The sequence below is a fragment of the Dipodomys ordii genome, unplaced genomic scaffold, assembly GCF_000151885.1.
Source record: "Dipodomys ordii isolate 6190 unplaced genomic scaffold, Dord_2.0 Scaffold140, whole genome shotgun sequence".
NCBI classification, from domain to species: Eukaryota; Metazoa; Chordata; class Mammalia; order Rodentia; family Heteromyidae; genus Dipodomys; species Dipodomys ordii.
Window position 1 is genome coordinate 14,495 of NW_012267356.1, and position 13,160 is coordinate 27,654.

At 44.1% G+C, this 13,160-nt stretch overlaps 1 protein-coding gene across 1 annotated transcript in view; it reads left to right on the plus strand.

Moving 5' to 3' along the window:
• Positions 1-2: 2 nt before the first annotated feature.
• The window catches only part of Foxo1 (forkhead box O1), a gene marked incomplete at its 5' end in the record, with an annotated part of 92,012 nt that continues 78,854 nt past the window's right edge, over positions 3-13,160 (plus strand). Inside the window, one exon of the mRNA XM_013031445.1 lies at positions 3-278. Coding sequence (XP_012886899.1) covers positions 3-278 — 276 coding nt within the window. The remainder of the gene's footprint in view (positions 279-13,160) is intronic.

Consider the following 13,160-nt stretch of genomic DNA (forward strand, 5'->3'; position numbering starts at 1 on the left):
GCCTGCACTCGGCGCCGCCACAGCCCCCACTGCCCGGGCCGCTGCCTCAGCACCCGCCCGTGCCACCCGCCGCCGGGCCACTCGCGGGACAGCCGCGCAAGAGCAGTTCGTCGCGCCGCAACGCGTGGGGGAACCTGTCCTACGCCGACCTCATCACCAAGGCCATCGAGAGCTCGGCCGAGAAGAGACTCACGCTGTCGCAGATCTACGAGTGGATGGTCAAGAGCGTGCCCTATTTCAAGGATAAGGGTGACAGCAACAGTTCGGCGGGCTGGAAGGTGAGTGGCCCCGGGGGTGCGCGGTGGGGCGGGCGAGGGGCGGCTGTGCAGGTGTGTCCCGCCTGGCCGTGCAAGGCCAGGGAGCAGTGTCTGCGGGGACAGCGGCGTGAAGTGGCCGGAGTGCGGGACACTGGACTACGGGTGTGTGTGTGTGTGTGTGTGTGTGTGTGTGTGTGTACGCGCGCGCGCGCAGAGGAGTTCAAGGGGGACTGGGAAAAGGGCTTGTTTGGCAACGACGGCACCAACAAAGTTAGCCAAGAAGTGGACGTTAGCGCGGACAGCAAAGTTTCCCAGTTAAAAAAAAAGAAAATAGCGGGGTTCACTCGGAGAGGGTGCCCTTTCCCTTCCGGACCAGCGAAGGGGCCGAGGAGGGGCGACTCCCCTCAGCTCCCTGCGGCGCGCTTTCCTCCCCAGCCGGAGCGCGGAGCCGTTTCCGCTGCGCCAGGTACACGGGGGCGCAACGAGGGGCCTTCGAGGCCCTCCACCTGTGGGGAGGGACAGGCCGGTGTCACGGCTTGGGGACGGTCTGGGCCGGCTGGTTCTGGAGGCTGGCGCACAGTTTGCTTTGTTTTGTCCCCCCCCCCTCCCAAGTGGCCCCGAGTACCGGGGCCGGGCGTGCCAAGCTCGGGGTGAGCTTCTCGGACACGTGCGGAAAGGGTGGCCACTACCTGCGTAAAGCCGGTGCCAGGCCGAACTGGGCGACCGAAAGTTCAAGTGTGACCCTCGGCGGGGGCGGGAGCTGGCGGCGGGGAGGGAGGGGCGAGGGCGCAGGAAGCGGGTGCCTTTAAAGGGCCAGCACTTCTGCACTCCGGGAAGCACCCCCCTACTTGGGCTTGCCTTTGGCACGAGGCTTGTAATTACAAAGCCAGTGACTGCTTGGGGGGTGGGTGGAGAGGTGATCAGGGGTTGAGATGTGTGTGTGCGTGTGCGCGCGCTTTCTGTTTGCTTTGCCAACTCGGTGTTATTGAGCGCGGAGGTGCAGATGAGGGACAGAGCAGGGACCTTTGAGACTATTTTGGGGAAGTGGAAGTGGAGGAACGCATCTAAGGACCCTGCGCGGGTGTGTGTGTGTGTGTGCGTGTGTGTGTGTGTAGGTGGGGGGGGGGGGGCTCCAGCCGCGAAAGATGATAGATCCGCAGATGGGATGTCTCGCCCCTCTTCCCCCACTTCTTTTTAAGCAAAATTAGGGGAGACATTTCAGTGAGACCGCGGGCGGGGCGGGGGGGCGGAATTGTCTGTCTCTACCCTAGCGGGACTGTTTGGAAGCCCTTCGGAGGCACTAACTGGAAGGTTGGCCGGTGGTGGGGTCCTCCCTTTTTGCGTCCTGCCAAAACTGACAGTTTCTCTGTCACCGTCCCAGACTCTGGTGGGAAGAACACCTTTTCTCCCCTCTGCTCACTCTGCCCATCTTGATGGGACAGCGTTGCTGCGCAGTGGTTACACCGAAGTTGTTTTACTTACACTGTCATCACTGTGGTTAATGTGTCAAAAAAGGTCAAGTTACTCACCTCGTTTGGAAGTTCCTGGAGAAGGAGCCAAGAGTTATTGTATCCCCCCCCCCCCTCCGAAGTGTCTCAAAGTATCACTTAGGAGCTCATTAGTAGACTTTACCTGCAATTTTACCAAGTGTTTCCAAATGAGCGAGGTGACTTCCTCGCTCAGCTCCACCTGTTAAATATTCTAAGTCACAGAACTAGGATGGTGTGCCATATGTACTTAACATTTGAGCGCAAGTACTTGACAGTGACTAGCTCATCACTCAATCCTGCAAATACATTTGCTGTTTAAAAAAAAAAGAAAACACAACACAAGTTTTTTTTTTTTTGGTCTTCAAGATGCAGCGTGTACACACACCATTCTTCTAAGTCCTTGGAAATGAACCTACTTCGGCATGCTGGAGTGCTTTATTTTAAAGATAAAGGCAATGTTTGGGGGTTATTTTTAGTTTTGCTTCTCAGATGGTATTGTCAAGGTATTTTTCTTAAACTGGAAATGATTTTTTTTTTAGAAAACATCTATAAGGTCATATTATTAGGTCCTTGCACTGATTTTTTAATTTATTTAAGATTTTGCTTAAGAGAGCCACGAGAGCTCTGTAAATTGTTGTTAGGACTGTGTCAGGAATTAGAGGGCCAGCCCCAGCTCCCCAAAGCCCTGAAGCCCTTATTGAGGCTTTGGGAAGGAAGAGACTGTCTTTGTCAAATGAGTTGGGGTTTCAGGTGTGATGAAAGTCAGTTGGTTAGAGTACAGCAAGTAAGTTTTCAGTCTGACTAAAAGGATATTTTAAGAAGAAACAACCTGAACCATTCTAACTCATAACTAGTCTCCTGGTTAGAGCTTTCATAAGAATGAGTTACTTGTTAAAACCAAGTTTCACTCTCAGTTCAGATGGGTTCTCTGTACCTTGAACATTCATAAATGGGATAAATTTTTACTGTGACTTTTAACTAAAAAAAATCAAGTTCTAACATGCAATTCAATCCAAACTTAACTGTTTTAAGAATTGAGAGAGAGAGAGAAAGGCTGCTTTGGAACAGTATATTTCCTGTGATTTAGTACAGGGAATTAGAACGAATCTTTACAATTAAACACACTTTCTTGTGCTCAACTTCCTGAGGACTGCCTGAGTATTTATTTGCTAGTCATTTGCATAGGATGGAGTAGTTGGAAAGCAGTGTCTGCAAACTCTTCTAATGTAATTCCTTACATAGTTAAGCAATGAGGGATTTGTCTTCTTCAATTCATGTTTGTAGGCCTGTGTTTGCACTTGTTTTAATATTGGTAGAACTATAAGTTACACTCAAAGTGGAACCTCAAACTTGGAAAACCCGGGATCTTTTAAATCTAACTCAGTGTTTATAAATACTGAAACTTAATTTCATGACCTGTTTTGTCACATGGAACACTTTCTAAAACTTGAGAAATAGTATTGTATTGTGCACTCTGATTTTTTTTTAAGTTAATTGGCAGATTGGAGTTGATGCTTGCTTTTTGTTTTGATATAATTTGGATTTGGACCATTTAGTCAAAAAGATTATCCTGATTATAATCGTTAAGACTTTTAGACTGTTTTATTATGAGGTGGTGCTGGTGTTCTTTAATTTGGAATAAAGTTGCCTTAATTTGGTCAATACAGTGCATTTTATGTTAACAAATTCGATGATACTGGGCTTTTAATCTGCAGATGAATAGTCATACAGGGTTGATTTTTTTGGGGGCGGGGTACACAATCACTTTTGGCTTAACACAGTCATGTAGAAATTCCTTTGTAGGACCGAGGTATCTTTTCTACTAATTACTTGTCCCTGAAATTGTCTTAAAGACAACCATTTATATAGTCAGGTAAAAAATTCAATTCAATGTAGTATTTTGGGAAGAGAATGAAGAAAGACATTAAAGATGGGTTGGGGTGGGGGTGGGGGTTATGCAGGTAAGCAACTGTGATGTGATATTTTGTTAAATAAAGGTTGAAAGTTACCTGAGTTGCTGTGAACATGTCCTATGCTGAAACTTTTTTTTTCTTTTTTTTGGGGGGGTCTGGTCATGGGGCCTGACTCTGGGCCTGGGCGCTGTCCCTCAGCTCTTCAGCTCAAGGCTAGCACTCTACCACTTGAGCCACAGCGCCACTTCTGGCTTTTTTTTTTTCTGCTTATGTGGTGCTGAGGAATCGAACCCAGGGCCTTAAGCATGCAAAGTGAGCGCTCTACCACTGAGCCACCTTCCCAACCCATATGCCGAGAAACTTTTTGTTAGAAACTTTTGGTATGTGCTTGTAATCTCAGCACTCAGGGGGGTAAAGCAAGAGGATTGTGTTTGAGGCTAGCCAGTACTACATAGTAAGTTGTGTTTTATTTAAAAAGAAAAAAAGAGGGCTGGGAAGGTGACTCAGTGGTAGAGTGCTTGTCTTGCATGAATGAAGCCCTGGGTTCAGTTCCTCAGTATCACATAAGCAGTGAAAGCTGGAAGTGGTGCTGTGGCTCAAGTGGTAAAGTGCTAGCCTTGAGCTGAAGAGATGAGAAACAGAGTCTAGGCCCAGAGTTTAGGCCCTACAACTGGCAAAAAAAAAAGAAGAAGGTAAAAAGAGAAAAGGCACTAGATGTGAATACTTAAATATATTTTACTTATGTGTGTGCGCGCGTGTGTGCGCGTGCCTGTGCATGCGTGCGCATGCGCACACACGAGCCAATACTGGGGCTTGAACTCAAGACCTTGCATTACTCCAATGGCTTTCCAGCTCACAGCGGCACTTTATTGCTGGAGAGCCATACCTAGTCTAGATGGACTTTTTTTTTCTGGTTAACTGGAGATGGAGTCTTGTAGATTTTTCTGCATGGCTTCACTTTGAGCAGATATTCTCCAGGCCTCAGCCTCTAGGATAGGTTGGATTACAAGTACCTAGTCTTACACCATAGCTTTGTATCAAATTTTGGCTGGGAGATGGTGGGAGGGGTAACTGTAAACTTGTTTTCTTTTTTGAGGGAGTGGGGTGGGATTTGGTGGTGGGGGGAGGACAAGGGTTGGTTGTGGGACTTGAATTTAGAGCCTAGGCTCTGTCCCAGAGATTCTTTGTGCTCAAGTCTAGCACTCTTCCATTTGAGCCACAGTGCCACTTCTGGTTCTTGAGTGGTCAATTGGAGATGAGAGTCTCATGAGGTCTTTTCTGCCCAGGCTGGCTTCGAACCATGATTCTCAGATCTCAGCCTCCTGAGTAGCTAGGATTACAGCCATGAGCCATGGGCATCTGGCTTGGGTCTCCAACTAGTGCTGCTTAGTACTGGAGTTACAGGTGAGCATATGACCCTTTTTCCACTTTGTTTGTTTAAGTGACAACTATTTGAATACTGAAAGGGAAGGCATTTTCATCTTCATGTAGTCAGAGTTGCCTGGGGCCTTTAAGTTGCTAGCAGACAACAATGTCACAAAAAATACCTTCTATGAAGTGAGGCTGAGAGCAAAGAATACTCAGTGGTCCAAGAATGTTTGGTAGGCCACACATGTTTTTCCTGTCCTTGTGCATCTAACTTCATTTGACTCCTCAACAGCAGTTTTTTGTTTAGACTTTCTAAGAGAGCAGCTCAGTATTTGCCTGGAATTTCTTTGGGAGAGCCTGAACTATTTGCATTTTTCTGGAACACTCTGCCCTTGGAAAGTACCCAGGACACTGGCATCATGGGAATTTAGCTGGCTATCTTTCTGTAGCTTTGGGGCTTCCAGAAATCCTTTTCTGAAGGCAGTATAAACCTCATAGTGATTGGGCAGAGCAGAGTTTTCATTTGGAAGGAAGATAGGGATTTGTCCCTTTTTTTCCTACAGCTGAAGACTCAACTTGTCTTTCATAGCAACAACCTGTGAAGACTTGCCCCAATCCCCAGGACCTCCCTTAAGGTTAGATAAGTACCGTTTTGTGTGTGTATATGTGTTGGCACTGGGGGTTGAACACAGGACCTTGTGCCTTTGACTTGACTTTTTCACTCAGTGATCGTGCTGTATCACTGAAGCCACACCTTCACTTCCATCTTTTTGCTGGTTAATTGAGATAAGAGTCTTAGATTTGTCTGTGTACCAGGATCCTTACATCTCAGCCTTGTAAGTAGCTATGCTTTCAGGAAAGAGCCACCAGCACTCAGCAGTAAATATCTTTCTTGGTGCATGCAGAGTTCTGAAGTTGGTGTTATTCCTCTATTGTGAAGTAGAACACCAAGATGGACTTTGAAAAATGTTTATTTTGGTGTCTCTGAGCGTGAAGGCTTGTTTTCTGATGGGCAATTACATACAAACACATTTAGGTGGGAAAGAGCTCTGCTGACAAGGACTAACAAAAATCAATTCAGTGGCCAGAAATGCTTGGCAGAAAAAAATTATTTGCCTTCTAAGGAATACATGAAACATGAAAATGCACTTCTGTATATGAGTAATTTTTATGGTTCAGTCTTTTAAGAAAATACAATACTGGCATCTCCATTTACGCCAATCAGGTGTGTGTAGTTTATCAGCTTTTGATTTTACTGCAGACATTGAATCTTGACTTGGAAGGCATTTTTTCCCCCTTTTAGCTTTGACAAAAGCTAAAAGGGGAAAAACATGAAAATAGGAAAGCAGACTTTTTGGGGGTGGTAGAGGTCAGTAACTGGAGATCAAACGCAGGATGTTGTTCTTGGTAGAGAGGTGCTTTGCCACTGAGCTATCACCCGTCCCCAGGCTTTTGATATTAAGCCTAATGCAGTTGGAAAGCTAAGTCTCCAAGTAAATTTCATGTCATTTAGGCAGGTTGTACTTTAACATATTACTTACGTAATAGCTAAGTTTAGCAGTGTGTGAGCAGTATGTGGTAGCATACTCCAGTAATCTAAGCACTTGGGAGGCTGGGACAGGGAAATAGAGGCCAGCTTTTGCTATATAGCAAAATTCTGTTTCAAAAAAAAAAGTGTGTGTGTATAGAGTGGGGTGCAAATTTTTATATGTTCTTTATTTCAGTATATCTTCATTATAGGGAAAAAGAATTCAGTGAATACTATGTCTGTGATTAGTTTCTGTAGCCCCAGTCCAGTCTTGGTTCTGGTGACTGCTAAAGTGGCCCTGTGGTCACTAATCACTAGGTCTGGAGGGAGGTGAGGATTGGGGGTGGGGAGTGGGGAATGGGAAATGAGTCTCAGCTTTCCCTTTTGGCACCTTTGAGACATCTTTTCTCATCTTGTACCTGCTGTCCTTCCCTTATTCAGTCTACCTATTCATTTATTTTTCCTTGGCTTGTTTTCAGTTGTAAGCATATTTCTGGGTTAATTGTAGATTGTTGTTCTCTGGTTTTATTCTGCCTCCTTTACTGCCTTGTGTCTTCTGTTAGTAGAAGGCCACTTGGGCCTCAGGTTAGACATGTTTAAATCTAAACATACTGTAATCCATCCTCAGTCCCCAGTTGAGTCAAAGGTCTGGTTAGTCCCGGCCCTAGTTTTCAACCCTGGTTTTCACTTCTAGCACTTAGTTTGTTACTGTCCCTGAGTTTGTTAATTTTACCTTCTCAGGGTTTCTTGAGACTTCCTAGCCCTTAGCTGGGAATTCCCTAGCCCTTATCCATTCCCCTAAGCTAACTTATATATTTCAGGCATAGGCCCTACTATCCTCAGAATTTGGGTCACCTCGTTGTCCCTACTGGAAATTGTGTATATTTTCTTGGTCTGCAAGGTCAAATTAGTTCTTCAAGTTCTAAACTTGGATGTCTTGCTCAGAGGCATTTTTTTTTCTTCTCTGAGAGAATGCCTGGTAGTCTCTTACTTCACACTGATGTATACTATAATTTAGCTGTAACATGTTTGTTTTGGCTTCTTATATTATAAATATATGGTTAGGAAAAAAATTGTCCTTGAAAACTGGGTCTTTCTTGTCCTTCTCCCTCCCTTTTTACCCTTTTCCTTCCCTTCCTCCCATCACTCCTCTTTTTTGATCTGTCTTTTTTCAGTCTTTGCTAGGTAGACGAAACTATATGACCTCAAACTTGTGATACTTCTGTCTTAACCTCCCAAATGCTGGAATTTTAGGTATGCATCATCCCGCTTGGTTTATATTTTCTTCCTATATATTAAGAATTATCAGAATCTTTGCCATATGAAATTAGTTTTAAGTAGTATTGTAAGCAAAGATCAGTAATGATTTAATTTCAATAGTTGATCAAAGTATCTTTCCCCATTTATTTGTTAAGTGGTTATTATGAACAGAGTGTACTTGTTGCTTTTGAATGATTTAAAACCATGACTCCAGTGTAGATCCGGTAGGGAGAACAGATGAGACATACCAAACAAAACAAAACAAAACAACCCCCCCAAAAAAGAACCACAAAAACTGTGATACACAGCAGAAAAGATTAAGTAGCTTAGAGAAGGATAAAGCTCTGTGTTGGCCATTGAACTGGGCCTTAAAAGGAGAAGAATCCCCCCTCTCCACTCCAGGCAAAAGTTCAACCTTTTGGCAACATTGAAATAATTTTACATGGAGTATCCAAATACCTAGTGGTTTCATAAGTTCTGTCATGTTTCTGAATATGCACTTGAACTTCTTTTCATCAGTTTGTCTCATGTGGGCACTAAAGTTTGGCATTCAGGCATGAAAATAAGGGAAACATCTATTTCTCTGAGTGGTGGGTGTGTAGATTTCACACTAAGGCTGACAGAAGGATTTTGTTGTCATTTGAGCTACCACTATACATGCAGCATATTGTTACAGATGAATATATAATATAATATTGCTATAGACAATGGTTTTCTATCACATTATATCTTTGCTTTTATAATTTGAGGGATTGTTGGATTGGGTTGCAATTTCAGTTTTTCAAATTAAACCCTATTCCTTTGATTTGTGATTCTTGGGACCAAATCCAGAACTAAGCAAGTACTCCAGTATTTCTATTTTTTTTGGTCAGTTGTGAGATTTGAACTCTGGTGGGCCTGGGCGCTGTCCCTCAGCTCTTCAGCTCAAGGCGAGCGCTCTACCACTTGAGCCACAGCGCCACTTATGCAAGTACTCCACTGTTGAGCTACATTTTTGGCTCTAAACCTAACTGCATAGATTTATGGTCCTATATAAATACAGAGATCCATGGAAAGGACTTCAGTGTACGTTAGTATGGTTCCAGTCCTGGGGTTTTTGTACTCAAGGCTAGTGCTCACCCACCTGAGCCAAAGTTCCATGAATGGCTTTTTTGGTGCTTAATTGGAGATAAGAGTCTCATGAACTTTCCTGCCCAGGCTGGCTTGGAACCTTGATAATTCTCAGATTTTAGCTTTCTGAGTAGCTAGGATTAGAGGTGTGAGCCTCCATGCCTAGCTGATTTTGTGTGTGTGTGTGTGTGTGTGTGTGTACATGTGTGTGTGTGTACACGTGCATGGATGCTAATATGTGGACTTGAACTCAGGGCTTAGGTTCTGTCCTTTATCTTTTTCTATTCAAAGGCTGGTGCTCTACCACTTGAGCCACAGATCTAACTTCCAGCTTTTTGGTGATTAATTGGAGGAAAGAGTCTTATAGCCTTTCCTATGGGGATTGTCTTTGAACCCTGATTTTCAAATCTCATTACACCTCCTGAATAGCTAGGATTCCAGATGTAAATACGTGCACCCTACAGTGCATTTGATTTTTTAAAAAGTGACTTGCAGAATTTGATGATGCATGGAGTGAATCTGTGATTGACAATATGAATAATTGGCCCTTGTAAAGAATTAGCTTTTTGCTTGATTAATTCTCTGAAACACTTTCCTATCAGAAAGCCTGATAGTAGAGTGATTCAAAGCAAGCAAGCAATCTGAATTGAAGTTAGCAACCTAAAATATGCTTAGTAAATTAGGGTGAAGATATGTTGGATTAAAAAAATGTTTCAAGAGCTGGGAAGGTGAGTCAGTGGTAGAGTGCTTGCCTTGCATGCATGAGGCCCTGGGTTCGATTCCTCAGCACCACATAAGCTAAAAAGATGGAAGTGGCACTGTGGCTCAGGTGGTAGAATGCTAGCCTTAAGGTGAAGAGCTGAGGGACAGCGCCCAGGCCCAGAGTTCAGGCCCCACGACTGGCACAAAATAAATAAATAAATAAAATGATGTTTCAAATTGTAAATATTCAGTTCTAATACTGAATGAAGTAAACGGTATGCATCTTTGATGGTTTTCTGATTTTCTGTATCTTTTTCTACCAACTCATTCAAGTTCAATAATGAAGATTATAATGAGATGTTTCAGTGATTCCAGAGGCTATTAAATTTGGTTAGGCCAAATTATGAATTGATACCTGCTAACCAGACTGTGTATTTGAAATGCCTGCAATATGTCTGACTAGCTATGGTAAACGAAAGGATTTGTGCAATAGGAGCTTTTTTTTTTTTATGGCCTAGCAATAGGCTTAAATAAGGATTTATTAAAATTTACCAGCTTGGCTAGTCATGCTAGTTGTAATCCCAGCTACAAGAGAGGCTGAGATCTGAAGGCTTCTGTTTTAGGCCAGTCTGGGCAAAACATTAAAATAGCAAGACCCCTGTCTTAACTGTAGAGCACCAAGAGGCAGCCCATGGACAGGGGTGACAGGGCCCCGGACTGTTGCCCTAAGTGCTCATGTCTCTGGCTCCCAGCACTCAGGCTGGCTGTGGCTGTGGTGGTATGCTCTGTAATTCTAGATGATAATTATTTTTTGATTCAGATAGAGTAAATAAGTTAGGGATGATTAGAAATAGCTACTGAGAGACCACAAGTGGAAGGATTGTAGTACCAGGTTGGTCCTTGGCAAAAGTGCAAGACCCTATCTGAGAAATAAAGCTTAAGAGGTCTGGGAGTGTGGCTCAATTGCGAAGACCACGGTATCCAGTGGAAGACTGCCACTAGTCCTGCCAGAAAGAAAGACGTTCAGCTCTAGTGAAAATGAGTGCTGAAGGCTATTTTACTGGCATAATTATACCTGTAGTAGCAAATATTATTTGATTTGAAAAATGTCCTGCTGGGGAGTGGAAGACTTACTAGACTGAAATGCCCAACTACTGTGAGGTTTTATTAGATGTGTGTGCTACCCTTCACATGGAGAAAATAACTTTCAGAAAACGCCAGACATCACACATGCATAACTGTTAATGATGCCAGGCTAATAAATCAACAGAGAAAGAATAGGTTATTATTAGCCAATATAATTTTATAGAAATGATAATAGTATTACTAGATATGGAGAAGTTCAAAGTTATGTCCCATCTGTTTTTTTGTTTTTGTTTTTTTCCACTCTGAAAGTGGAGAGACCCGATATAAAACATCTTTTACCTTGTGTTTCATCTTGGTTCTGATTGGGAGGGAAAAGTATAGGATCTTACTTCCTCAGGGAGGAGAGATGGAAGTGAATTTGCAGATCTTTGGGGATTCATAGATCCCTGTCACTTCTGACTTTGTCAGGTAAGTTCTTCCCTGGGTTCAGAGGAGAGTGCTACCTCTGGTGTTGGGTCTCATGACCTCCTTGCAGACTCCTTCATTTGTAAACTGCTATTGTCTCCAACAGTCTATCCAGAGTAATTGTATAGATTTTTTTTTGTTGTTTTTTTTGCCAGTCCTGGGGCTTGAACTCAGAGCCTGGGCACTGTCCCTGAGCTTCTCTTTTGCTCAAGGCCAGCGCTCTACCATTTGAGCCACAAGTACCACTTCTGGCTTTTTCTGTATATGGTTCTGAGAAATAGAACCCAGGGCTTCATGCATGGGAGGCAAGCAGTGTACCACCAAGCCACATTCCCAGCCCCTGTATAGATCTTTGAGATCTAAAAAGATCTCAGCTTAGCGCTGGTGGCTTTTACCTGTAATCCTAGCTACTCAGGAAGATGAGAGCTGAGGATTATGGTTCAGAGTCAGCTAGGGAGGAAAGTCCAGGAGACTCTTATCTCTGATTAACCACCAGAAAAGCCAGAAGTAGTACTGTGGCTGAAAGTGGTAGAGTGCTAACCTTGAGTGGAAAAGTTCTCAGGGATAGAACCCAGGCCCTGAATTCAAGCCCCTTGACTGATCATAAAAGAAAATCTCCTTTTCTGCCTTGATGTTTTAATTACAGTGTCATTCTTGGTGTGACTTAACTTACAGTTCCTGTCATTAGGGTGACACACCCTGTGATCTTCACTTCCCTGGAGAAGTTGCCATGTGATCACAGTGAAGCTGAGCAGAGGGTAGGAGGAGAGGGGTAGGTAGCCTGTTTCTCCTTGTGTTCTCTTTTCTTTAATGAAAGACATAATGGCTCAGGAGGTTTTTCTCAGTTGCTGTCCCTCACCAATCTGGAAAATACATTGGTCATGCTTTTGTGACTTTTATTATACCAGAAATTTGATAAGCATCTTTTTTTTTTTGGTCAGTGTGAGGCTTGAACTCAGGGCCTGGGCACTCTTCCCTGAGTGTTTTTGTGCTCAAGGCCATAGTACCACTTCTGGTTTTTGAGTGGTTAATTAGAGATAAGAGTCTCATGGGGACTTTTCTGCCTGGGTTGGTTTTCTTTTCTTTTTCTTTTTTTGTCTTTTGTTTTGTTGGACATGGGGCCTGAACTGTTGGGCCTGGGCACAGTCCGTCAGCTCTTCAGGTCAAGGCTAGCAGTCTACCACTTGACCCACAGTGCCACTTCCGGCTTTTTCTGCTTATTTGGTGCTGAGGAATCGAACCTAGGGCCTCATGCATGCAAGACAAGCACTCTACCACTGAGCCACCTTCCCAGCCCTGCATGGGCTGGTTTTGAAACACCATCCTCAGATTTCAGCTTCCTAAGTAGCTAGGATTACAGGCATGAGCCACTGGTGCCTGGCTATGCATCCTATTTAAGGGGGAACCTCCCCAAGTTTTTCTGTTTACAACTATGGTTCCCCCCATCTTGAAGTTGTTACAGAACTGTCTTGGCTCTGCTTGTGAGGAACTTCCTTGCTGGTTTGCTCAGTTAAAATTTTGAAAGCAGCTAAATGAACCTGGCTTTACTGGGAAAGGGAAGGTTCTTCAGTGATTGTATTTTGTAACTGAAGGAGGGAAAATCCCATAATTAACCGTGTAAGGCCTATTTGGTTTAGTAGAGAGGAGCCTAAGGACCGACTGAAGAGGGAAACTGGTTTGGACTGTGTGGGAAGATAAAGATCTCTTCAGGGGCCCAGGCTTCTGAAGAGTTAGCCCAGGCCTGGAGGCCCTCAACTTTGCCTCCTCAGCACTTTCTTCATTTTGTTCTTCTCTCCCCTCCCTCCTCTTCCCTTCCTTTCCCTCTTTCCTGTTTTTGGTCAGAAACCAGGACTTGAACTCAGTATCTGATGCTTTTGTTCATTGGCTGGTGCTCCACCTGAGCCCTTGCTTCAACTCCAAGGGTTAGTTTTTTTCTTTTTTTTCTCCCTTCCCCTTCCCCTTCCCCTTCCCCTTCCCCTTC